General features: G+C 39.1%; 1 protein-coding gene across 2 annotated transcripts in view; it reads left to right on the plus strand.

The window, feature by feature from the left end:
• The window catches only part of piezo1 (piezo type mechanosensitive ion channel component 1 (Er blood group)), an 86,660-nt gene that overhangs the window by 41,268 nt on the left and 17,398 nt on the right, over positions 1-27,994 (plus strand). The window contains exons 7-33 of one of the 2 annotated variants that reach the window (XM_069658255.1): positions 5,828-5,999; positions 6,190-6,294; positions 7,699-7,771; positions 7,918-8,012; positions 8,164-8,243; positions 8,450-8,630; positions 9,355-9,460; positions 10,560-10,741; positions 10,951-11,099; positions 11,238-11,396; positions 12,135-12,256; positions 12,386-12,552; positions 13,068-13,244; positions 14,407-14,532; positions 16,065-16,265; positions 17,304-17,508; positions 18,318-18,422; positions 19,625-19,781; positions 21,068-21,311; positions 21,549-21,645; positions 21,996-22,161; positions 22,842-22,931; positions 23,377-23,459; positions 25,482-25,550; positions 25,905-26,005; positions 26,230-26,374; positions 27,694-27,765. In XM_069658255.1, the coding sequence (XP_069514356.1) occupies positions 5,828-5,999; positions 6,190-6,294; positions 7,699-7,771; positions 7,918-8,012; positions 8,164-8,243; positions 8,450-8,630; positions 9,355-9,460; positions 10,560-10,741; positions 10,951-11,099; positions 11,238-11,396; positions 12,135-12,256; positions 12,386-12,552; positions 13,068-13,244; positions 14,407-14,532; positions 16,065-16,265; positions 17,304-17,508; positions 18,318-18,422; positions 19,625-19,781; positions 21,068-21,311; positions 21,549-21,645; positions 21,996-22,161; positions 22,842-22,931; positions 23,377-23,459; positions 25,482-25,550; positions 25,905-26,005; positions 26,230-26,374; positions 27,694-27,765 (3,629 nt within the window). The remainder of the gene's footprint in view (positions 1-5,827; positions 6,000-6,189; positions 6,295-7,698; positions 7,772-7,917; positions 8,013-8,163; positions 8,244-8,449; positions 8,631-9,354; positions 9,461-10,559; positions 10,742-10,950; positions 11,100-11,237; positions 11,397-12,134; positions 12,257-12,385; positions 12,553-13,067; positions 13,245-14,406; positions 14,533-16,064; positions 16,266-17,303; positions 17,509-18,317; positions 18,423-19,624; positions 19,782-21,067; positions 21,312-21,548; positions 21,646-21,995; positions 22,162-22,841; positions 22,932-23,376; positions 23,460-25,481; positions 25,551-25,904; positions 26,006-26,229; positions 26,375-27,693; positions 27,766-27,994) is intronic. The other variant, XM_069658256.1, reaches the window with a different exon arrangement.

Here is a 27,994-nt window from a genome sequence, read left to right on the forward strand (position 1 = left end):
GCAAAACACTCCACCCCAAATTTCTTCAGAAGTTATAACACGTGAATGGTTAAAAAGCACTATATAAGTGCAGTCCATTTACTATTTGTTTCAGAGAGTGAGTGCATTGAGGGTCACTTTGGACTCAGATAGGTAAAACTTATTATGCTGTGTTGTTTGGTCTCTTTAAATAATATTAGAGTACAGCCTAGACCTGCGCTATAATCCTGTTTTTCATTAATCATAACTTCTCTGTAATCGTTATCTGAAATTATATTCTTAATTTATACTTTTACGGTTACGAAACAAGTACTAAACAAAACATGTATTTCTAAAATATACCATTTCACTATATGTTTGGATATTAGTCTGCTCTTAATTTAGCTGTTAGTGTTGATTTTTCAGGGCTGCACGGTGGTGCAGTGGTTAGCGCTGTTGCCTCACAGCTAGAAGGTCACTGGTTCAAACCTGGTTTGGGCAAGGTGGGCCTTTCTGTGCTTGTAAGGTTAACTGGTGACTCTAAATTTCCCATAGGTGTGGGTGTGAGTGCGAAAGATTGTCTGTCTCTATGTGTCGGCCCTGTGATTGACTGGCGACCAGTCCAGGGTGTACCCCACCCTTTGCCCAATGACAGTTGGGATAGGCTCCAGCCCCCCGCGACCCTGAACAGGAGATGATGGATGTTGATTTCTCAGTTCTTTGGTAGACTGGACTCACACTTTTTACTCAATTGCCATGAGTAAAAATGCCATTGGCTTATTTAATAAGTTTAACGGCTTACAACTTGCTTCTTCGTAATGAGTGTGTGTCTGTGTGTGTGTGTGTGTGTGTGTGCATGTGTGTGTCAGAGGACAGAGGCAGCATGCCTGCAAATGTCACCAAAACATAGCGGCATCTTTTTTTTTCATACATTTCAATAAGGCAGTGTGGAAAAACATTGTTTATGAAATGATTATAAAAAAATGTTTGGCGACACCATAAACTGTGTTTAACAATTGTGCGTTTCAGAAATACAGGGGCCCTATGTAACAACTTTTTACTGTGGATACTGATTGTGTGGCCTGAAATGAAGGGTTTAATGACCAGCCTCTTCAACTGAAAGCTAAAAAACCCAGGGTTAACAGACACAGGTCATATCTAGCCTCATAAAACCGGTTATCCAGGATCACCTATGTTAGTCTCATTAGGGAAATTAACAGAAGGAGAGACACAGTCATCAGGACAACAGCTAATATTAGGATAATGGAAGTTGGCTGCTAGCCAGGTGCCTCTTTTGCCTCCGTTGTCCTTTTTGCTTAAACGTGTGTGTGTGTGGGTGTGTGTGTGCATGGATACACACACATGCATGCATTAAGTATCTTCTTGTGTTTCTTAAGTGGTGCGTTAGTAACAGCCAACACAGTTAAATCTTTTACTGACCCCCTCCCCCAAGGTCATACTTGGTGCCCAATGGGTCATCGGGGTCGTCTGCTACAACTGTTCATAAATGTTGGCGAGGCCTACTCACCAGAGGGGCAGAGTCACCACCGTATCTTAAAAACCACACCACCTTATTTTCTTTGTCACTTCTTCTTGGAAAATACTCTTCCTTCCCACAATGTTGCTTGACGTCTTCACAGTTAAATGAATGACAGATGATAGTCTTTGGATGGAGGGTTCAAATTGTGTCTTCCTTTACCTCAGGAAAACGTACATATCTATTCATCGTTTGATTATAATCTGTTAATCTGAAATGCATGGAGAGTCTTTGACTGGTGTGTATTAGATTAATTGTAAAAAGATGAGCAGCATTGCAGCTTCCTGTTGACGTATACAGTATATAGATATATGTCAAAGGGAAGGTCATAATGTAATGGTTGATCGGTGTATATTCTCTCTTCTGTCATCACTAAGGTTCTTGTCAGGTCTCTTTGTCACTATCACTTACCAGGCTGCTCATCAATCAGTCAAGTCTGACCTTTGCCTAAGAAGTGAATCTATGTGCTGCCAGGAGGAGATTAGAAATGGAAAGGGAGCTGTAATATTTAATCAATTAAAGTGCCATAAAAATCTAGTCAGACATGTTAAAAGTATTTCAATTGAAATGTACTCTGAGTAAATGTAACCATGTGATTAACTATTAAAATTACAGCGTAGGCATTAGGGTCTTTCCCCAGAAAAAAAAAGAAAAGCATGATGCAATTTTCTGCATTTTGACAGATATATCCAAAGACATTGGCGGGCTATATCTCTGTCAGTCTAAAAGCAGTAAACGTAGCTTTTATTGAACAAATCGTTTTCTCTTAAAGAACATTAAGCAAGGACCCCAATAAGAAGCTTTATCAGGCTTTTAATTTGCAGCATGCTGGAAGGGTTAACATATTTTATTGTCATGCCTGTTACATATTCTACATATATGAGTTATAGACGTAAATATTGCTGATACAATGTCAGTATGACTCTCCACATATTATTTTCACTGTCTATTTTGGCCAAAAACTGTGCGCACTGTAAATACAGTGGTTTTCAGTGCAGCATTGCTTGAGCAGTGGGCACTATGAAACCTCTAACCTGTTAACATGTAGGGTGAAATGAAAAGCTCCGGGTCCAGCATGTATTGTTCAGACTGGCAGTTTCAGTAGATGTCAGATCTGAACTCCAGTTTGATCCTCACTTCTAAAGTTGCTAGTCAAACTGTAAACAAAGCAGCGCACGGAAAAGGAAGACTTGGAAGTCATTTATTGCTAACTCCCAGAGGCTATGTCATTGTCAGATGATAGTCGATGTATTACGAGATTGGTTCATATACTTATTATAGAGCTTTTCTAATCTTTGCGACTACTCAAAGCTGTTTTTACATTACACATCACATTCACACACCGTAAAGTGCCCAATTGTCAATCAGTCATCACATTCATACCCGTTGGCTATGCCACCGGGAGCAATTTGGGATTCAGTGTCTTGCCCAAGGACACTTCAGCCATGTAGCCTGAGGGAGCTGGGGATTGAACCCCCGTCCGATTGAAAGACGACTGACTCTACCACTGAGCCACAGCCACCCCAAGCTGTATTCATCTGACAGCCTGCTTATTGAATTATTGTTTCTAATCAGTAACACACCAATCACAGCCCATTCTCGCAACACGGCAAGCTTTTTGAATGCGACTTCCTTCTCACTGATCCCTGCTGCACCTGACGCTGCTGGGACAAAGGCTTCTAGTTGAAGCCCATTTGGCCTATTTCCATTTCGCAATAAATGGTTAAATGTATGATTGAGAGTGTTCTTGACTGAACTAACGTAACCTAGCTAGCATTAGCTAGTGCCCAAGTGGGGTTTACAGCCTAAATGAGTGATGGCTTATAAATTTAGCTGGAGCAAAAATGTTTATGCTTTTTAACCTTTTATGGACACTTGTTTCAAACATACACTGTATAGGACGACATGACAGCTCCCTAAAAGTGAAGCCAAAACATTTCGAGCGCCCCCTGCTGACTGGCTGCAGTATAGGTCATAAAGCCCGCCTCCTCCATGTTAACAGATGGGACATGAGTCAAACTATAAAATCAAAATACACGCCCAATAATTTTTTCTCAAACATGTTTTCTGTCATTATAGTTAGTTATTATCATGATGATTTACGTCCACGTGTTAATTTTTCTGACAAATTTATATTTAATTAGTTGTTTGATGCTGTCAAAATGATGATTGACAGCTCTGTTGACAAATACGGCTCCTGCAGCCGATCTGTTCCGGATTAGCAGAGTGGAGGAGGAACGGCGAGAGGAAAGTAAAAAAAAACAATCACTACAGTCAGTGAAGTTTCCATACCTGTGAACGTTAACCTCAGACCAACACAAGAAGCTGTTCTGCTGTTTAACACGCCGGCGTGCGGGATCCTTGCTGTTTTTTTCGGTAAGCTAAGTGTGTGTTTTGGTTAGTGGAAGTGGCTACGGCGGCGCCACCCGCCGATCTCTACTGCGCAGACTCTGGCTCCAAATGACGTCACCATCGCAGGATGGCAGCTCCTATCACGGGGGCTATTTTGGCATCACTTTCGTACAATGGGAGCAGATGGAGATGCGTCATCCATCTATATATACAGTCATTGGTATAAAATCATTTACTTTGGCAACTTACTGTTATCTGTTGCTGGCGGCATCTCTTTTGTGTGTATGCTGTGTTGAACCTATCTACTTTAGGATAAAAACAGTGGGGGTATATATAGTATAGTATAGTATAGGTATAGGCTGGCTTTTTGATGCCTGCCTAGGTAGGTATTTTTTAAATTGTATCAAGAAAGGATGGGAGGTGAAATTGATAGAAGTGTATTCTATTTCTTATTCTGCTTTGTTGAAATTATTTTCTTTGATTGGTCAAATACGGCATACAGCAGTCTTTATTTGGGCAGCTGTGGCTCAGTGGTAGAGTTGGTCGTCTTTCAATCGGAAGGTTGGAAGTTCGATCCCCAGCTCAAGCCTACATGTCGAAGTGTCCTTGGGCAAGACAATGAACCCCAAATTGCTCCCGGTGGCAAATGTGATAACTGATTGAAAGTTGGCCATCAGTGTATGATGATTCAGTGTGTGTGTGAATGGGTGAATCTGACATGTAATGCAAAAGCAGCTTTGAGTGGTCACAAAGACTTGAAAAGCGCTAAATAAGTACAGTCCATTTACCATATTTATAGCACACTGCGGCTATGAATAACAAGACCCTGTTATTCGCTGTCTGTGTAAAAGTCACGGAGGTGAAATGGTGGGACCGTCCGTGTAAACCGGGGAAGCAGGATGGAACAACGCCGTGGATGTACATTATCCCATGTAGACATGTTTGGTCCTCGTTCTTGTTTGAGAACATTCTAAAGCCCCCCATCAAACTCTCATTCTGATCCCCAGATGTAAAACAAGTATCAGTTCAGGACTCCGCCATCCCCCAGACTCCTTCTCCAGTCTAATATCCAAGTATCCTTCACTGCAGTGTGCATCTGGGGCGGTGCTGAATGTAATGTTTGACTCTGCCCACATTTAGCACCACCCCTTCTTTAATCCCCTTTTTAGACTTACTCAACAGCACCACCAAGTGGCAAAACCATATAGCACATTCACAAACATCATTGCTGCAGGAAGTACTAATTATTGCAGCCTAATAAGGATGTATAACAATAAATAAGGATGCAATTTCAAATCCACCTGTTAAATAAACACATTTAAACTATACTGAAAAAACAGTGTTCAAAACAGTCCTCTTTAAACAATATAAAGCTGTTTAAATTGGGAGATACAAAAATTAAATATTACCCTAAAAAACACTTTTTCAGTATAGGCCTATATTATGTATCATATTTGCAGAGAAACAGATAATTAAAAATAAGATAAGGTAAGATAAGAGGGTTTAAGTTTATGTCAATTTATAAGTTCCATTAATAGTCAACTCTAATACCCATTAGAGTTGTAACACTGGCTAGTGACCATTTTCAATACAGTAGAAGAAACATCTTTAAAAAAAAAAAGTAATGTAATTGTTGTTGTTTTTTTGTTGTTTTTGTCAGATGCTTAAGTTTGCAGCATTGTACCAACCAGCTAAATAATCTGATCTTTGCCCCCGGGTGCTGTTCCAGCTCTCTCTTTTTCTATCTCTGGTTTGCTGTGTAAACTCCTGTTTTTAAGTTCTTTCCATGTTTTTCAGTGTTTTTCTAAATCAACGAACAGGAAACAACCTTATTCAGTAGTAAATATTATGTATTAGTGCTAGTTAGAATGTTAACTGCATTTGTTCAATATGCGATTAATTTACAATCTTCTGTTGTCTTCATCCCCAATCCCTCTCTCTTTTTGCTCTGTTTATTTCTTAATCTCTGATCCTGTCAAGACTCTTTGGTCTGAAAGACATCATCATACCAGGAAACTGCTCCTCGCCCTACGACCTCAAACTTAATATTGATCATGATTGGCCGGTTTATGTCAACCCGGGAATTCTATTCCTCCTCTACATTACCATAGCAATTGTTCTGAAAACAGGATGCCATGGAACACCAAACCAGGTATCTTCTTCTTTGTACTGACTGAAATGTTTAGTTTCTACATTGTACTCCACTGTCGTTGGTTTTTTGACTTACAATGATACTCATCAGTGTAGCAGCTACATCTGCAACATCACTCAAAGCGATTGTACTTTTTTTTTGTCATTAATTTCATTTTTCTTACTTGCTCTGCTATAAATGTGTTCTGCAGATTGAGGAGGAGCAGAAGCAGGAGAAAAGGAGTGTGTCAAAGGAGGGGGAGGTGGAGCTAGAGCCTTGTAATCAACCAAAACATAACTATCAAGATGATACACAGGTAAATACTCATATTACAGTGATAACTACTCAATAGGGTTCATTCTATTTACACTTTTATAGTCCAAATGATGGCAGAGGTTTGAGCCACGGCCCTTTCTCTGGACTTTAATCTAAATGGAAACAATGGTTTATTGAACACCATGCTGTGTATGTTCTGTTCCGCAAAACAATGCACTGCCTTTGATTAGTCTATTACACAACGTTGCTGATTTGCTAAAACTTCTGGCCCACCCACACAGCTTGAGAAGAGCTTACCTTAAAGCCTGTTGTATAGCATTCCAGGGAAAAATGTCATCCGACCTCGAAATGAGGGGACAACAGTGCATACAGTATATTGAGCATGGCCCTGATGTTGTTGTGATGAGGCGTTGATGGAAGAATGTGAGCAGCTGTGGTTTTTTTATTTATCATGAAGTGGGCGGGGTGTATTTCTCGTGACCTAGGCAGCACTGTTACCTTGGCACAATCAAACTGCTAGTGCAAATGCGTTCCATTCTAATGGGCACTGTATCATGTCCAGCCTAAATGGTGATAAATGACCCTCTACCCTGTCATTCATACAAAAAGCTTACTCTGTGTACACTTCTGACTTTAAATTGTTCTCTCCCAATGACCTTTACCAAATCACCAGTCTCACATTTGCAGCTGATTTGAGACATGACCTGTACTACAAAGGGAGTTAAACATACCCAAGGTTCTTTTGGTTATCTGACTTCACTGGCCCTCAAAAAGCAATCCGACTTTGTTCACACCTGTGCATTTCATTAAATAAGGGTGTTGCTCGGATGTATTTTTATGGCAGGTAGTCTTATTTCAGCAACAACCACTGCTGTGTCAAATGTTCCAGGGGGAAAATTAAAAATAGATACAGAAGCATAATTTAAAGTTGTAAAAGGCTGACTTTTATATCCCTTAAGTACAAAAAGAAACAAGGTTATAGTCAGCAATCAGCCTCTTTAAAGCTTTACTTTAAATGTGTGTCTGAAATGCATTTGTTGTTAATGTATTTGTTTCCTCTTCTGTAGCACTTTATCTATTTGCAGTATATTTCTGTCATTTGTGATTTTAAATGATTTCACAATTCCTAGCCCTTTTCTCCTGTTGTAATTCTTTTGGGCTGTTGCAGTGCATTTGTCCTTTGCGGCCATCATACTGATATGCCTCGAAGCACTACATTTTAGCAGAAGAGAAAATACATGAATATTCATCAAAAATATTACCAATTTTACAAACTATAATGAAAATATTAATAAATTGTATCATATTAATTGTATAAGGCGTTATATTCAGTAGAATGAAATGATGAGACCAACTCCTCTGATAAAATTGTCTTCACATATCTCCTGTTTTCGTACAGTTTAATGCCTGTGTCTTAAAGTGTTTGTGTGCTCTTCTGTTTTAGATCATGCTTCTGTCTATGGGAACAGAGAGCAGCAGCAGAGGAACAGTGGCTGAAGAGAGTCCACAAGATCTGGGTATCAAATACTTAAATTCTCTGCATATATCATTCATAAAACTAAAACAGTGCGTCAGTTTGCCTTTTCTGAAAAGCAACACTGAAAAGAAACAATACAAAATGTGTTCCATCCATCCATCCATCTAATCAATGTATGTTTGGCAGGTGTTGCCAGTGGCCAACAGAGTGAAAGTCCATTCTTCCTGCTGGGAAAGGTGGTCATGCAGCAGAGCTATGTCTGTGCTCTCATAGCCATGATGGTAACTATTAAGATAAACAATGATATCACACATTTCTAAGACCAATACAGTGATACATCTTTTCAATAAACAAAACTGAACTTCATTGATAAACATCACAGTTATGACCAGAATTATTCCTGTTCTCATGTGCTGTGTTCACTTTGCCCAGGTATGGAGCATTACATACCATAGCTGGCTGACGTTCGTGCTGCTGCTCTGGGCTTGTCTCATCTGGATTCTGCGTGCCAGGTATTGCGATCTAATAAACAACCAGATTATCTTTAGAAGTGACATTTTATTTTGATGTTTAGTGAATGTGTTATTTAATTTCCTTTAGATATTGCCAGTAAAAAAAAAAGCATTTTAAGTTTTAAAGTGATTTCAGCTCTGTTCTGTGGATTTTACACAGGTTTCAGGATTATGACCTAAATTCAGATAGCTGTCTTATTTTGCAGACGGCATGCAGCCACACTGTGCTCTCCATTCATCCTGCTCTATGGCCTCGCTCTGTGCTGCCTGCAGTACGTCTGGGCCATGGAGCTTCATCCTGAACTGCCCACCACTGTGGGAACCATGAGCCTCAGTCAACTAGGACTAGACAGACCCAAGTACCCTTGTCTAAGACTGGGAGCTATGGTAAGATGAGAGCATACGTAGATACCAGGTGACTTGATGATAAGAGAGTCAAATATGTGACCTATTGTGGCATTGTGTGTGGTATTTATCATATACATCTCTGACTCCTGGCTGTGGAAAGTTGCTGATAGAATATAAGAATATAAGTCCAGTTTAGCAGCAAAATTAAGTATATCATTCTAATCACTATAAGCACCAACACTATTAACTCACACCCTATATCTCTATAAGACAGACAAAATGTAAAGGTTATGTTTTAATCCTCTCAGTTTTGTTTATCTGAAATGGGCCCATTGAACTCATTATCTCACATTTAGCCATCATACTTGCAGAGCGAGTGCAGTTCAAAAAGTGTACTTTCTTCAACAGTATTTCAATTTCAGCACTGCGAAACACTTCTGCCCTCTCGTCCCTCGAGACACACACACACATAACATTTCTTAATCCGCCCAGCACCAGCTTTTATTTGTGGCAGATCATTCAGGTCAACCTCAGCTGTGGCTGAGCTCTATTCCATCATCCTGTAAAATAGAGATTTGCAGGAGTTAAATAAATATGCCAAAAAAAAGTTCTGTTGCTGTCAACATCAGAATAAATGGGTATTTTTTTTCCTTTTTGCTGCATTGAGATACCAGCTGTTCTGAAATCAAGTGAGCAGAACTTTTGCTTGCCAGTCTTTTTGTGTGTTTTGGCGTAACTTTGTCTCCTTTATTTCACTTTTCAGCTTTTGTTCACTTTAACCTTCTGGCTGTTGGTACGTCAGTCAGTGAAAGAAAACTTCAGCATGAAGAGAAAAATAGCAACACCACTACAGGAAGTCACTACAGGAGGTGAAACATCTTTATACACACACACACACACACACACACATTCTCATTAACTTGTCTGAGGTCAGCCAAGTTTCTGATGGGATAAACCAAGAATGAGCGGTTGATCCAAATTATTTCTGAAGTAAAAGTTAAATTCCAAACTGAACAAAATCTTGTGGTGCGTCACCAGGGGTTTATACTACGAGCAAGGATTTGCAGTTATCGAGGTAGCTTCAGGGTTAACTCAGAGTTTTCAGTACTATGATGGTGGTTCACTTACCGGGGGGATCACCATGATAACTTATGCTGAACACCTAACCTGCTCCGGAGCAGGTTATGTTGGAGATAAGTGATCAACCTACTTACCAATCAGGACTCTTGATATAGGAGCTTGTTGAGCAGATCGTGAAAGGGAGGAGGGAGAGAGACCAGTAAAACACTTTCCGCTTTACCGTTTGAGTTTATGAAATATATTCATGAAAGATATTCATCGAGCTTTACTGATATACATGTCCAACAGATACTGATAAAAACAATGAAGCCTGAAGTGGTTTTGTACTTATAAGATATGAGTAAGATATTTATTCATATCTTTCCAAAATCATAGTTTGCTCTTAGTTTGTGAAATATGCCGATCAGCTGACGACAGACTTGCCCGTGTTTAGATCGGTCATTTGCTCCAAACAGCGCCCCTTAATGTGAACATGCTCATAGAAACCCTGGGCTGACTTATCGAGTTGATGAGCAGCGTCGTGTGGCCACCCAGTGCGATTGCCTTTGTTAGGTTAAATGAAACTAGATCAAGAACAGAGACCCTCTGTATGTTAAACTCATTTTGTAGTGTAGGCCCCAGGTTTGTTTCAGGTTGAACATCAGCCTCCATAGACAATGTAGAGGTTAAATGTTTTTTTTCGAACGCAGTAGATTACTTTTCTAGTGCCACCATCTGGTTACATAAACACCAACCTTCAACACAAGTGATACTGGTCTGTTGCAAATCACACATTTGTTTTACAGTCTTTCTTGCCTCTTACAGTCTTCCCAATGATTCTTTTCTTTTCTTTTTTACCATCAATGTCCAACTCCTCTCCCTCTCCCATTTTTCAAACCTCCTTGTCAGAAGAGAGCGCTGGTAATGAGTCAGTGCTGAAGGTTGTGGGAGGCATTGTAATGAGCTGTTACGCCAAATACTGGATCTACGTGTGTGGAGGGATGTTCATCATGGTTTCCTTTGCTGGAAAACTTGTTGGATACAAGATCATCTACATGCTGCTGTTCCTGCTCTGTCTCTGTTTATATCAGGTAGGAAGATGCCTTCTGACCACCGGTTCAGGTTCAAAACCTTTACGTTAAGAATGTCCGAGGTTGCTTTAGATATCTTATCGGATTATTTCTGTTCACACAACAAAGGTTGTGCTGTGAAGATTTAGTTTTAAACAATTGTTGTAAATATCGGCACACATATATTTCAAATTAGATGTTGCAGTGAGTGACTTGTTCATATTTCTCAGGTGTACTATTCTTTGTGGAGGCGGCTTCTGAAGCTTTTCTGGTGGCTAGTTGTGGCCTACACCATGCTGGTGCTAATCTCCATCTACACTTATCAGTTTGAAGACTTCCCTGGATATTGGAGAAACTTCACTGGTTTTACGGAAGAACAGTACGCTCTCCTCTAAGATTCTTCTTCTTCTATTATTATTATTATTATTATGATTATGATTATCTTAGTATTCCTAAGAGAGATATAAGTTTATAACTCAAATAATGAAGTTGTAATGTGCCCCCCTGTCGACCTCAGGCTTGCAGCAATTGGGCTGGAGACGTTTGCTCTGTCTGAACTCTTCACCAGTATTCTGATCCCTGGCTTCTTCCTGCTGGCCTGTATTCTGCAGCTGCACTACTTCCACAAACCCTTCATGAGAATCACTGACCTGGATCATGTTACACCTATACACAAGTAAAACCACTCACACACTCCTACAACTCATGTCTTATAAAAAAAAGTATTCTTTAAAATTATTTTTTAAGGGACAGTGTTATTTGAAGTCACTGTGACGTATGCTCCTCATGTCTCTTTTGTCATGTTTAGAGTGAAATTGAAGTGTGGGTGAGGTTTAATTGTGCGGGGGATAACATCAGCTCTGTGGAGGAATATGAAGCATAGAGGACTGTTGGACATCCACATAATTAGAAGAGAGGGAGGACACATTAATACTGGATAAAATAGACCTTAACCACACCTTTGTAAATGATAAGTGTTTTGCCAGAACTAGAATCCTAACCCACCTATGATTTTACTGATATCATCCTCTTTATACACCACTACGATCTCAGAAAAATGCTTTGGCATAAACATTTGCTTTATCACTGTCACCTCAATTTAGCATGTTAAGGTCACAGGGTACATTTTAGCCATTTATGTTAATATGTGAATTTATGAAAATGTTAGAGTTTTGATTTGTAATAAAGAAATAAACAGACAATTAATTATAAGAGGGAATAATACCATGAAAGTCTACCTGATTTGATTTTATGTCCTATCTATAATATATGCTGACTCCTAACAAAAAACCTATCCACCTCATCCCTGTATGCTGACAACCACATATTAATATTTATATTTAAAACGTATCTGAATTATAAATAAATATCTTAAATTGCCTTAAATATTTTTTCCTTTGTTATAAATAATAAGAAAATCTGCCACCAGGAAGAAGAACAGTCAGATGAGCAGGCAAATGGGCGCTGGTAATGTGGGGGCCAACTATGAAGAGGAAGACCTGGAGACTAACATTGATGAAGAATCTGAAGACGAAGGTAGAAAGAAACAGTGGCCGTTTACATTTTAGGACTGATCTCTTCTCAAATGATTTCAGTTGTCTGTTTCACCTACCCCTCACCCTCTCAATCTCTTTGTACATCCATCCTCCCTCGTCCTGTGCTCAGTGGAGTTGAAGCCCAGTAAGTGGGGTCTGGTGATGGACAGGTTGCTGGTTCTGACCAGGAAGTTCTCAGACATTCTCACCAAAGTTCAAGTGTTTCTCTGGAGGCTTCTTGAACTCCACATCCTCAAGATGGTGGCGTTCTTCTCGGTGTGGGTTGCAGTTGAAGAGGTAAATGCAGATAGAATTGGTGTTTACACTTCATGAGCAATCATCCTTTCCCTCCAAACACATGGCTGCTATCTACACATACACACAGCAATGGCTATGTTGATGGGCTTCAGTGTATTGCCCAAGAACAATTCCACATGTGCACTTTAGGAGTAGGGTATCTGTCTCTGGAAATAGTCCGTCACTGATAATGAAAAGTCTACATCAGAGTTTGGGATTGCTTTATAGTGCCTTTCTGCAGCATCTTGGGAGTGACTAGTAAAAAGGATTGACTTATTTAAGGCATCCAACCTTTGTAACATAACCATTGAGCCAGCTATAGGTCTAAGAGGAGACACCCATTAAAAGACTGATGTGTTTGTAATACTGCTGGAAGAACTTTTTTAGCTTGTTTTGGTCTTAGCCTCAGGGAGGGATGTCCGGCAAATATATGATACTTGATATAAAAGTCTTTATCATGTTCAACAACAGGTGCATTATGACTTAATTTTTGTCCTGTCTTTGTTTGTCCGTAGCCATCTGTAATGAACCTGGTCCTGGTAGTTCTGTGGTCTCTGGCGATGCCCTACAGTCGCTTTGGGCCTATGGCTTCCTGCCTGTCTACAGTCTGGGTCTGTGTCATCATCGTGTGTAAGATGTTGTACCAGCTCAGTGTTGTCAACCCTGTTGAGCACTCCAGTAACTGTAGCATGGTAAGACAAATGCACACACACACTGCATCAACTTTTATAAAAGGCATTATGTTATATTTCAGTAAGTCATAAGTGTGAGACTAACAGGCCCAATTGCGCACGGGCACGTGCAGTACATTTACTACTTATAAAGTGTGGGTGCTGGAAGAAATGCCACCTGCGGCAGTGGTTAACTGCCAATAGTTGTGATGGACTCCGCGTCACTTGATGAAATATGGGGCCATTAGGGTTGATATGCATATTTTTAGGCACTGCACGTCAGGTCCTTAAAAATGTTGTATATGTGGATTGTGCATATACATTTGATCTTAAGTACAACTACAGGCCTAATCAGCTGGATAGAATGATCAGTTGGAATAGGAAACAAGGAAAGACGGTAAAACAATTCAACACAAATGTAAAGGAACAATGTACAAGTAGACCAAACGTTTTCACATTTCTTTCATGAAAATAGAGTTTTATGTTTAAAGTATAATTATTCCTATTACACCTCAAATGTAGATTTTTATTTGAACTGTACTTAATTAGGAAGAAATAATGCATTTGTTTGGGATATTTTCAGCGGTGTATTAATCCACATCCCTGTGAGTATGTTGGGCAGCAGGACAGTGTGGGACTGAGCCAAAAGAAAAAGAACTAAAGTGTTTTCATAGTAATGAAGGTCCTATAATAGGAACTTGTCTGACTCCTCTAGACTCTGAGCAGACTTACGCAAGCCTAACAATTTGAGATTTCCAGTCAAGAAAATGAAAATTGAATGGCCTTTTTGTTTTTTGTATGTTATCTAAGGTATCCATGACTTCATGAGAAAATGTTATCAGTAAATATTCTTCAAGACAGTTGTGGATAAAAATGTATAAGCTTAAAAATATTTTGCTGTTATCCCTATTAATATCAGTCGCACAGGCTTTTGAGCTCAATAATAACTACATTTTGGGTGGAGGTGAATCTACCCTGTTCCAGGTCCAACTCCAGATATGTGGATAAATGTGTAAAAACTGCTTTTATCAAGGGTAAAATGTCCAGAAGTGGTATCTGAGACCGTGGCATTAAGTAACTTGAATAACACCTGACATAATATTGATGTAGTTCCATGGGAACTGCAGTGAAACAATCTGGTTGCCCTGCTTATGAGAGTGTTTCTCTGTTCTTTTCCTTTTAGCCTCTAACAAATGAAACCAACCTGTTACCAGAGGAGATGATAAATTCCTCTCTATATAAGGAACCAGTGGATCCAGCAAAATGGTTTGGAATCAGGAAAGATGCCACCGTACTGGGATACAGCAAGGTACATGTTCTGTAGTTGTTGATAAACAATCAAGCTATCTTTTCATTGCTGTGTTAAGAATAAGTACTGTTTCACATTTTTGTAAGTTATGAAAACGAATATACAATGTATACATTAACTGCAACAACTACTAACATCAGTCTTCCCCTTAGTATCATTATTGTTGCTGCTAATGCTAATAGTAGACCTGTTAACTCCAACTGTTGCAATTACTATTACTACAGCCTTTATCATTACTATGTTGTTCCTGCTAACTCATTATTATAAGCCTGTTATCATTACTATGCTTCTCTTGCTAATTTATTATTTGCTAATTGTAACCATAAATATGTACTACCTGTTGTTGTTGCTCTCTTTGCCTGTCTCTATCCTGCATCTCCTTCTATCCCATTTTTCGGCCCATCCAGTCGAGGCAGACGGCTGTTCAACATGAGTCTGGCCAATGTGCCGAATATTGCTAAGTGCTACTCATGGTGGATTGATGTTGGGCCTCTCTTTACATAACACAACAAAGAGTCGGTCTAGACCTGCTCTTTCTGTAAAGTGTCTCGAGATAACTCTGGTTATGATTTGGCGCTATACAAATAAAATTTGATTGATTGATTGATTAAGTTGCTACTTGGCTGTCTGACAAGTTAGTTTTTTTATATGTGTGTACAGTCTAGCAGCAGAAATAGGTTCCCATGTACCCGCATTGGCATTTTATGTAACCTATTTTTTTAGGACAATGATGTCTAGTTAAGAATTTCTCATGTTGCCAAGGTCAACTAATTATCCATGGGGTTTGTTTGGTGGCCATTTTGAATTGATGTCCATGCGAGTGACGAAAAGCGCCTAACTCCTGAACCAGACAACATACAAAGACGAATTAACTCATTTTTTCATATAATTTTGACACCAGGAATCAAATGAAAATGTCATTGACAGGGTACAACCACTCTTTACTGGTGAAAAACAGGCAAATACAATTTTTTAGGCTCATAACAATATAACTTTTGTTTCGCAATAGTTTCCTGTAATAGCCAAATGAAACTAGTTTATTCTCTTCTGTCAATTGCAAGGTTATTAAATGGATGGCAATCACTCTAACTGACAGATGGCAATCTGCTAATACTAGCCAATTACAATGTTACAATGTTACAATTTCATTTAGCAGACGCTTTGTCCAAAGCGACGTACATCTGAGAGTTAATACAACACAAGCAACGACCAAAAAGGCATTGTATAGGGCCTACTTTTTTATTTATTTTTAAATAATAATCATCATCAGCAACATCAACAAGATCAGTATAGTCATCATCATCATCATGAAAATCCTAGTCAGCATCAACAAAATCCTCAATCTCATCATGATCAGTAGCATCAATATCATTAAGTTCAAATTCAAACTTGGATTTGCAGCAACAAATCCGCAGCAGCGATGCTCTCATGTTAATATGGACCATAATCTCTGAAGAATGCTTCTATGTCTGAGACTCCTGCCCTGTCAGCACATATCTAAAGGGCCAATGTCTTCTATGTTTTTTTTGCAGAGCCATTTGATCGTGTTGATGTTGTTGGTGTTTGAGGCAACAGTGAATCGTCACCAGGCTCACCACTACCGACAGCTCCAACGATCTCCGCCCACCATCCCTGCTTTGTTCCCCAGTGCTACTAGGGACACTCTAGACCAGGGCCTCATACCCTGCTTCAAGTACCTGCTCAACTACACCTTCTACAAGTTTGGATTAGAGGTATCTGGGAGAGGTCTCTATATGGCTAAATGGTGACTTTTTGGACAGGAAAATAGCAAAAAGGATACTTAAAGTAATAATCGCAAAGACCTTCATGTAAATAAATGTCACTATCTATCGCCAAATGAGGTAATACAATGGAGATTGAGCCTATGGCCCACTGATGAAAGCTTTTCTATTTGCAGTATTTAGTAGAATTACGGAGTGGGTGTCTGTGGCGACATTTGTAGAAAAAACTCACAAGCGACACCCAGTTAGTGACGTGTTTTCCATCAGCCAGCAGTGGTTGGTCTGCCAGAGAGGGTAGGCGGAGCTAAGCGGCTACTTTTCCGGTACAGTAATCTACTATGGCTGAACAAACAAAGAAAAGGTCGATGACTACAGATACAACTTCAGAAATAAGTGAAAATTCAAAGACAAAGAAACAAATTCGTCACTCGGATGAAGGCAAACAGTCTAAAAAGGAAAGTGACCGTCAGCGAGGAAAATCAAGAGTTACAACCCTGACAAAGGGAGCAAGCTGTAGACTTCCCGCAATTACCGTACATCACCATTAGGGGGCGCCCAAGAAAACCAAACTGAAGTCTTCGTTTAACAAGCAAACTGATATCTAGAGTGTTTTCTATTGCAATCATGGTTGTTAGGATGAGACACTAATTTTAGTTTCTCTTGCGGCGGCTGTGGCTTAGTTGTCGAGTCGGTCGTCTTTCAATCCCAAGCTCAAACAGGCTACATGTCGAAGTGTCCTTGGGCAAGACACTGAACCCCAAATTGCTCCCGGTGGCATAGCCAACGGGTAGGAATGTGATAACTGATTGACAGTTGGCCACATTAGGTAGCAGCCTCTGCCATCAGTGTGTGAATGGGTGAATGTGACATGTAGTGTAAAAGCAGCTTTGAGTGCTCGCAAAGACTAGAAAAGCGCTCTATAAGTACAGTCCATTTACCATCCATTTGTAGACTGTTCTGAAACACAAGTATTTTGACTGAAAAATTAAAAATCCACTCTAATTTTTTATCATCTCCTGTTTTTAAAAGATTTGCTTCCTGTTGACGGTGAATGTGATTGGCCAGAGGATGAACTTCTTGGTGATAATCCATGGCTGTTGGTTGGTAGCGATCTTGGTTAGGCGACGGCGGGCTGCTATTGCCAAGATCTGGCCCAGATATTGTCTATTCCTGTCCATCTTCATGATCTTCCAGTATCTGTTGTGTGTTGGCATACCTCCTGCTCTTTGTATAGGTGAGTCCTGATATGAAATTAGGTACAACAAGAGGACAATGTAATACACAACAACAGGATGTTCTGCTATTGTAGGTTTATGGGCAGTGCAACTCAACTTTCCATAATAAAATTTATTTTATAGACATTTCAATCATATCATGTTTTTCACCTGTCCTTCTTAATATCGTAAATACTTAGTCTTGTCTGAACCTTTTGTAGATCTATTTCTAAACATACACCTGCATAAACTCACATATGCACCCACCACATCGACTAGTTTGTCTCCTAGATCAAATGTATTTTTTAAATGTTTGGTGACATGTGTCATTATGTCACATTATACTAAGTGAATAGGAAGAGCAACAGAGAACTCTTTCTGTGAATGGCATTAAAACAATTACAATACAATAATAGCATGTCTTTTCTGAACTTTTGTTTCTACATTTTGATTGGAATTATTCGTCTTTTCTATTTTCTATTTACAGTATTGGTCTTGTTAACTATAACTTCTAAATGTTATATATAACAAGACCAATACTGTGTAAAAGAAAAGGCACTAGAAACATAAATGTAAGTAAATGTTTAGTAATAATAATAATTATATTTATTGTTATAATATAATATACAAGATATAATACAGATGATGTCACACTTAACACAACCATATAGATTTAAATAGATATAGACATGTTCAAGTTTTCAAGGCAGATGTACAGAAACAGCCGAGCAAAGATATTTAGTATATTTAGATATTTTATATTTTTTAATACAAACACTTCTACCTACCTGAACCTATTGGTATTACATGTATGTCTTTTGTCCTGTAGACTACCCATGGCGCTGGAACACTCCAGTGTTGATGAACTCTGCCCTCATAAAATGGATCTATCTACCCGACTTCTACACTGTGCCTAACTCCAGAAACCTTATAGGTCTGTTTGTCTTTGTTCGCACCTATGTGTCCATTTATTCATTAACAAAAAAAGTCTAACTTTCTCTGATAGATACCTTGTTAAATATTTGCACTATAGAAAGATAACTTCAATTTCATTTTGAATCCATTTGATCATAATTATGTAAGAAATCTATTTCAATGTTCTGATACTGTTTGCTGTTTAAACTCAACACTCACTGGTGACTTCACTGGTCTATTTATAATTCTAGGTTGCTGTGTATTTTCATTTGTACATAAGTCATATTATATGCTGTCACTCAGTGCCACAATCAGAAGAACAACTTTATTTTCTTTTACTTTTACATTTTTGGATTGATCATTAGTTACTTTAAATTGAACAACGCTTCAGGTACAGATGAGATTACAGATCATATTTCAAAAGTGAATGTAAGAACTCAAAGTAGAGGAGATTGACATTAAAGCAGGTATGAGAAACTTTTATTTTCTGTCTTCTCTGCGGCCCCTGTGGACAAAGTGGTATGTGTCTTCGCTGATTCTGCCTTGTGCATGTCTGTGTCGTCTTTGTAGCTGGCTCCTGCTTCCTTATAACGTTCAATTAAATGTGAAACTGCATGCTGTAAATCCATGCATCAGAAACCAACCTGGTGACAGGCATTATAAAACAATTTACATATAGTCCATCTTCCAGCTGGTGGTCTTGTTTGCTTTTGTAGGTCATCAGAAGCATCATCATTAATTAATACTGTTTCATAAAACACATTACTTTTGTCCCGGGGGAAGTACAGGTAGTTTACAGTGATTTATCCCTACTGTTTGTTTGTGTGACCAACCTTTATATGTTTGTGGGGCGATTCCCTTAGCTAATATGTGAGACTTAAAAAGTTTATTAACTTCATGATCCTTTTTAAAGGCTGCACTTAATGACCTCTGTGGTGAGGTTTATTAATAACAGATGTATTGTAATTGTTTACCATAACAAGAAGAAAATGTTTCAAGAATCAGCCCCCTAATGTGTGTTAACAAATTGACCGATGAGGCAGACTCCTCTACAACATCCTGTCAATCAGAAGTTTTATTATTCTTTATTTATTTCAGTATCACATAAGCTCAACCCATCATTTACTCTACCACAGCGAGGGCTATGAAGTAGCAGTCAATGTTCCAGTCTTTTGCTGATGATGGTGATTATGATGTATTGTGTTCTGTGCGCGTCCACAGCCGACTTTGTGCTGTTGATGTGTGCATCTCAGCAATGGAAAGTGTTTGAGTTTGAGCACACGGAGGAATGGATGGTTCGTGCAGGAGAGAACACAGATGACCCTGAACCAATGGATGGTCGACTGTTTAACCCTGCGCCCAACTTCATCAACAGCAGGTAAGAAGAGCATGTGTCTCGCTAACAGTCAGTCTGTCAGGCTCATGTCATCAGCAGCTGAACCTGCTGTTTTTCTGCTTTGCTCCACTGATCTTTGGGAATGAGATGTAATTTTAATCACAATTATAGAATGAAATAATTATTCAGTATACATTATATGAAAATACAGTTTAGTTTTTTGTCAAGCAATCTCGCCCGTTTTTCAGTAACACTAGAACTGAAACTGGTGAATGCCATCACATATCTGCTTACAAAATAATAACACTGAAACCCAATAAAGATTCCACCGTTCCCCCCAGCTGTCACCGCCTGTCTCTAATCAACACAGACGTAAAAATAATCAGCAAAGCCTTTTCTTCAAGACGTGAAGCCATCATTCCATCTATGATACATATGGGTCGAACTGATTTAGAAGACATTGCTTAAAATAACACAAACAGGCTATTCAGTATATTCCATAAGGTAACTCATAAAACAGAGGCAACAATGATAGCTTCATTAGATACAGAGAAAGCTTTTGGTCGCATGTATTGGACATTTCTGTTCACCACTGTACAAAAATGTGGGATTGGAGAGTCATTTTTTTAATGGTTAAAGACGCTGAACAACACACCGAGAGCCACGAGGATGCCCATTCTCTTCCTCGCTTTTCAACATCTACATTGAACCCGTCCCTGCAGCTGTCCACCAGAACAAGCACATAAAACATGTACAATCCAGCATCATGAAGCAAAACACATGTTTATAGGTCAGTGACATATGACATTATTTACAGAGCCCACAGATCTTACTACTCACACTAACCTATTCTCTTAAATCTCAAAATACTACATTTATTACTACAGTATCTCAACTACCCACGCTATACATGAAAAAAAACAACTTAAAAAACCCCCAAGTATATCTTGGAGATTCTACATCTACTTCCTGGCCAATCACTTGCAGATTCTAATCAAATGTAATCATCCCATTGAAAGCAAAGAGACAGCTTGCACACTATAGTGGAAAACAAATGTATGCACTTCACATAAGTAACTAAAAAATATGCCCCACTCAAGAATAATCTGAAATTCTTTCTTTACAAAAATCACTGAATTCCATTACTTTGAAAGGGAAAGGTATCCGACAGCTTCAACTCGTTGCACAAGTACAGGTCTATAGTCATTACATATTAAGTCAACTGGTGTCAACTATTAGAGCTAACAGAAGGAATAATCAAGCAATACCATGTAACTGTTAAAGGTGACTGTTCTGTATTATCTATCCCTGTCCCTGTCCTCCTGCAGGAGTTACCTGGACATGGCTAAAGTCCTGGTGTTCCGTCACCTCTTCTGGTTGGTGCTGTCAGTGGTCTTTGTCACTGGGGCCACCAGGATCTCTGTGTTTGGACTGGGCTACCTTCTTGCCTGCTTCTTTTTTCTGCTGTTTGGGACCCAGCTATTTGTCAAATCATCCAGAACCCGCTTGGCTCTGTGGGACTGTCTCATCATCTATAATGTTGCTGTCATTATATCCAAAAATATGTTATCAGTAAGTATGAAACTCATCATTAGGTGCTACTTCACAGCTTTTAGGGTCTTTTTGTTTCCTCTGGCTTTTTGGCGTGGTGGTCAGTAAAATATGTTGCAAAGGTATTAGCTGTCAGCAGGTGTTCCAAGAAATTATGTATTGGGAGTTGAGAAAATGGGTGAAAGTGTAAAATCACTGACCTGACCTGTGTGTGTGTGTGTGTGTGCGTGTGTGTGCACGTATGTGTTTGTATTTCAGATCCTGGCGTGTGTGTTTGTGTTTGAGATGCAGAAAGGCTTCTGTTGGGTGATTCAGCTCTTCAGCCTGGTTTGCACAGTCAAAGGATACTATGACCGTAAGTTGCATAAATGATAAATAATAGTTTGAATAATAAAAGCAATAATACACCATGAAAATGACCATCCACACATTAGATTAGTAATACATTAGTGTACATCTTGGTATGTTTGTTTTAAAGGGCGAGTGATTTGGTATTAAAGAGTACAAAAGTAACAAAAAAAAGAATTTCAATATTTATATTCAATATTTGTCCAGTCTTATCCCAGTCATGCTCTTAAACATCATTGCATTCACATGCTAGTTTATTAGAGAGGCACACCCAACAGAAGCAGTAACAGCTATTTGTGTTTTGCATTTTGCCTTTCATCAAGTATTTTTCATGACTTTGTTTTTTTTCCTGGACAGCAAAAGCAGTGAGTGACGAAACCTGCAGCCTCCCAGTGGAAGAGGCCGGGGTTATCTGGGACAGTATCTGTTTTCTCTGCCTACTGCTGCAGAGGAGGGTCTTTTTAAGTTTCTACTTTCTGCACGTGGTGGCAGAGATGCAGGCTTCTGCCAAGCAGGCCTCAAGGTAAGGCAAACTTCATAGATTACTAACTGAATGAGGGATCTCTAATCCCTAGTTTATTTAAATAATAAGAAGGAAGAATTTATCTACATGTTAGTATGATTCTTTAATAATAATTCCAACAATCTGACCAGGAGAAATACTTTTTACAACTCCACTTTTTGCAAGCAGCTGATTCTTCAAATCTCTGTAATGGGACAGTTGAATACATAATTAAATCCTTTATATCTGCCTACCCTAGATACAGAAGTATGAAGGAACAAGTTCTAAACTGTACATAGAGATAATTCTGCCTTTTCTGTAAATAAGGTTTTATATGTGGTTTTGTGTAATAATCTGATTTGAGTATACTGTCTGAGCTTTCATTTATTCCACATCTTGGAAGGTGGTGGTTCCAAAGCCTGTTTCACATCTCTTCTTAAAAGACATGACTCCTATCCGAAGGCCCACTCCACAGTTTATTTATGTACCCAGTGAGAGCACCTCATGACCTGATGAAGAAAATAGGAACATTTGAAATCTTGTTCTTAACATTTCAATGAGTACTGGCTCTGTTAATAGAATAGAAGATTCCCAAATGACCTCTATAAACAATTTGACACCATTTATTTGGTATTTATTCGAAACACATTCAATATTTATTTGCTAACATGTGCAATGACAGCTTTTTTTCTTCCTTCCAGGGGGTTTGAGCTTTTCAGAGCCAGTATTGTGAAGAACATTAGGTTCCACCAACAAGCGGAGAGGAAATCCTTGTCACAGCTCAAGAGATCGTAAGTGTTCAAACTATAATATATGCAGCGGGTGAAAATCTTTTTTAGGAGTTTCATTACAGTAGTGAACCAAATAACAAGAAGTTAAATGTTGTGCATGTAAAAAATTAAAGGAGGATGTAATTTTTTTTTGTTTGAAACATAAAAAGTAAGTCAGCCCCAGTAGTCCATTATCTTATTTAGTAACATCAAAGTTATTAAAAATTCCAATCCCCTTTTGAAATAGTTTTCTCGATATCTCTCGAGATCTGTCTATCTTGCTGCAAAAAAAAAAAAACAGAATTAAAAGATCTTCACCAGAATGAGGTGTAGAATCTGACGCTATTAATGGAATTCATAGATTCACATAACCACAAAGAGAAATGTTGTAAAGTGGCGAGACAGTTCATGTTCCAGTCTTCTGTCTCCTCTCTCCTCTCGACCTTTTCCTTCCCTCTTCTCTCAGAATGCAGAGAATTCGCTCAAAGCAGCAGAAGTATAGAGAAGGACACAAAACCAGTGAAGAATCCGAAAAGAGTCAGACTGCTGGTAAGACTCACTGGGTTACTGTTTGTTTTGAACTATATGGCAAGCTGGTGGAAAACAAAACATTCAAAACAAAAGACAGTTTAACAATAGCTAGTATCTATGGCCCCAACGCAGACTCCCCCAATTTCTTTCACTCCCTCTTTTCAGAATTAGCCACCTTTCCAAACTCCCGTATCATTCTAGGAGGTGATTTCAAAACTGTATTGAACCCGGATATGGATCTCTCCTTGGAGATAAAGCTGGAAAACTTTTAGCTAATCAACTGAAAAATCTAACATTACATCAATAGAAGATACCTCTGGAAACACACTGCAATAAATGAAACATTCAGAAATTACTACTCTAAACTTTACACCCCTGAACATAACACCACATCTACAGAAGCTGATGCTTTCCTGAGGACTCCTCCTTCCCAAAACCCGTCACTACCTAAGCAGATCATCTGGATAAACCACTTACCATAGACGAAGGATAAGATGGATACCCAGTAGGATTTTATAAACATTTCTGGTCACTAATTTCACCCTTATTTTTCAAACTGATAACCGAAATCCTCCGTTGTTCTAAATTGCCCCATCATATTAATACTGACTTAATGACACTAATCCCTAAACCCAACAAAGACCCCACACACTGCTCTAACTACCGCCCTATACCATTAATAAACACTGATGTTAAAATTATAAGCAAAGCGTTAGCAATAAGACTGGAATCTGTCATTTCATCACTTGTGCACCCAGACCAGACTGGTTTCATAAAAGGGAGACAGTCCACAGAAAACATGTGACGATTATTCAACACAATTCATTTATATAAAACCAAATTTGACACCAAAAAACGAATAATTCTGCCATTATTCACTGGATGCAGAAAAGGCGTTTGACAGGATAGGGTGGCCTTTACTCTTCACCTCCTTAAACCATTTTGGATTTGGCCCATACTTCACTAACTGGATTGAGACTCTACATCAGGGGTGTCAAACTCATATTATTTAGGAGGCCGGACCTGTTCAGATGAGACCTCAAAGTGGCTGGACTATTTTTTTCCAACATCATGATGTCTTAACACATATATATATGTCGGCGACTACAGTTTTATTATTTGAAATCCTGCAATAAGAGTCAACAGATACTTGTACAAATCAGTGAGCATTTCATGTTGTTGCATAAACAACAACAAATGTAAGAAAGCATCTTGCAGGCCTTGCAACATATTAACAAAGATTAATTTCAAATGTGAATGTCTTTGTCATTCACTAAAGATACATTTGAAAGAATGTAGGTTAATAATAATAGAACATAATACTGTACAACAGTACAGCAGAAGGGGAGTGCTTTGTCCTATGTACACTACTCTAAACAACAATACATTTAGTGTTTAAATCTCATTGTGATTCATTTATTATTCATTTTAAATATTGCTGGTTAAGACTATAAAACAGCCACCCATTGTCCAGAAAGTCCGACCTGATATCGGTGTTAAACCAGCTGCCCTGGGATCAGGGCACGTGGGATCCAGTGTGTAGTGACGAGAGAGAGGAAGACAGAGAGAGGGATTTTTACCAGTCAGGTTTGTGGCTGGCAGTATATGTGAAACTGAAACTGGGCCTGTACATATATATATGTTTTTTTTGTCCCCCAAAATGTCTCACGGGCCTGATGTTACCTCTTGATGGGCCACATCTGGCCCGCGGGCCGTATCTTTGACACCCCTGTCCTAAAACAACATGAGACACTCACATCCTGTCATATTGCTTTGTTCAGTTGTAAGGACTGATTCAACTTTGTTTTTAAAGGCTCTATATAAATAAAATTGTTTTATAATCTCCTTTAAAAATTATGCTCAGTAATTCTGAAGGCAAAAGGCCCATTGGCTGAACACAATCATGTTTAGATAAAGATGAACCCCTTCACTCTAGTGCTTACTTCAGGTTACAGTTAGGTTTTTAATTTCACTATGAGTCCAACTCTAATAGTTAACCACCCCTATGTCCCATCTAAAAAGTCTCTTGTGTCCTTCCAGAGACCAAGGCAGACAAGAAAAGGTCCAGGAGGAAAAAGTGGCATCAGCCATGGTTGGACCATGCTAAAGGTGAGGCTATCCAATGATAAATGGTGAATGGACTGTACTTATATAGTGCTTTTCTAGTCTTTGCGACCACTCAAAGCTGCTTTTACACTACATGTCATATTCATCCATTCACACACATTCATACACTGAGGGCAGACGGGACGTGCTACGTAAAGTGCCCATCTGTCAATCAGTTATCACATTCACATTCTATGCCACCGGGAGCAATTTGGGGTTCAGTGTCTTGCCCACTTCGACATGTAGCCTGTGGCCTGTGGGAGCTGGGGATCGAACCTCCAACCTTCCGATTGATATTTGGAAGACATACTATACAAGTGTCCTTCAGAGATTGTGATGTGTTTCTTCTACCAACAGTGCTCCACTCAGGAGAGTACTACCTGTTTGAATCAGACAGTGAAGATGAAGAAGAGCAACAGTCTGAAGAACAGAAGCCTCAGAAACAGACTGCCTGTCAGGTCAGACACACAATTCATTCACAAATTATATTTACTTTTTTACTTTACCAGGTCAAATGCTGATCAGTTGTAAATCTGTGTCCAGAGTAGCCACATGCACAAAATGCCTGAAGGTGACTGATACTGATGGTAACTCTTTCCAACAGTTATTTTGCTATGGTTAACATGCAGATCTAAAACTGTTGTTTACATCTTTGCATTGTTGATCCTTGTTTTTCTCACAGTTGGCATACCAAGCGTGGGTGACGAGTGTGAAAACAGCTTTGAGAGAACGTCAGAAGAGCCAGAGACAGTTGAGGAGGACTGAGAGAAAGGAGAAAGAGAGAGAAGAAGGAGTGGATTCACAACAGGAGGCTTTCTCGGTCATAGGTGTGTTATTTTAGCTTCCTTTTTTACAGACAGGGATGCCACAGCAGGTGCTAACACACAGACACAAATCAAACTAGATCAACGACCAGTCAATCTAAAGTCATGAAAAATCATGAAGCGGCCTCATCATAGTCTACATTTATGGAATATTGATAAGAGTAGAAGAGTAGTCTCTTTAATCACAGAGACATCAAACTGGTTTTTAAACATTAAAAAAATAAATGATCATCTTTATTTGTATTTTTCATTTACATAATGACATTCTAGTAGAGTGAGAGTGCATATACCTTTGCTGGCTGTAGTGCAATTTGAGCCGTTGGTTGTTATCATTTGGAAGTCTGATCACCTTGTTGTAAAACATTAACATACTGAAGTTGGTTTAATAGCTTGTAGTGTAGCAATGTCACAGGTTTTGAATTGTGTCTGTAAAGTTCTCTGTGTGTTGAAGCTATTCAGCTGATTATGGATTGCTTTACTTTTATAAACACTCGATTTTCCTGGCTGACGGTCGCTTTCCTTTTTAGACTGTTTGCCTTCATCTGAGCGTCAAATTTGTTTCTTTTTCTTTGGATTTTCACTTCTTTTTGAAGTTGTATCTGTAGTCATCCATCTTTTCTTTGTTTGTTCAGCCATAGTAGATTACTGTTTACTCGCAACACTTGCAGAGACCGTAAAAGCAGCCACTTAACTCCGCCTACCCTCTCTGGCAGACCAACCACTGCTGGATGATGGAAAATGCGTTTGCGAAAAACATTTATTTACATGAAAATCTTTGAGATTATTACTTTAATGTGCAAAATGAATTGTTCATGGTTTTACACTGAGAAATTCCCATTTCAGTTTTATAAAAGTCATAATTGGATCTTGTTTTAGTAAAGTAGTATTTCTTGTCGTATCAAAAGTCATTTGTGTATAAATAATCCCGCCCCGCCCAATCACAATCCCCTGGCACAGCTACAGCAGTAAGTGTGAGGTACACTTGCCTCTACTCTCATAGTCCTTGCAGTCTTTAGGCACGAGTATTTTATTCACACATTCACACACCACTGGTAACAGGAGGAACGCAGTTGTCAGTGTCTTGGCAAGGACAGTTTGACATGTGGACAACAGGAACCAGGGATTGAACCTCTCACCCACATATTTGTGAACGACCTGCTTTAACTCTTGAGCCACAGCTGCTCTCAAAATGAAAAGGTTTCAAGTTTATTGCTCAAGATGAGTTAAAATGAAATTACACAGAAAAGGAGATTACACAGAGACATACTTATTTAAATATGTGAACTGTGTGTGTGTGCGTGCATGCCTGCCTGCCTGTGTAGGGTGTGGAGACAATGATGTGTTTGAGGACCTTGTCACCCAGGAGGAGGAGGAGCCAGAAGAACAGGAGTCTGGTAGGTCCACATTCATGGTCTTTTATCTCCTCAAACTTTCACCATCACATGTTGCTGTGGCCACTCCACGACAGTGCAGAGTAAAAGAATGGATCCTCTGGTATTTGACGTTTGTTATTGTGATCATGTGAGTAAGTCACCTGAGTAACATGAATATTTGTAGTATTTTTAGCTTACCGCCGGGGTCAGCCCTACACACAGGTCTGTATGTGACTGACTGACAGACTGA

The sequence above is a fragment of the Semicossyphus pulcher genome, unplaced genomic scaffold (genome assembly GCF_022749685.1).
Source record: "Semicossyphus pulcher isolate SPU_LCO1_2020_fin unplaced genomic scaffold, fSemPul1.0.p SCAF_12, whole genome shotgun sequence".
Taxonomy (NCBI): domain Eukaryota; kingdom Metazoa; phylum Chordata; class Actinopteri; order Labriformes; family Labridae; genus Semicossyphus; species Semicossyphus pulcher.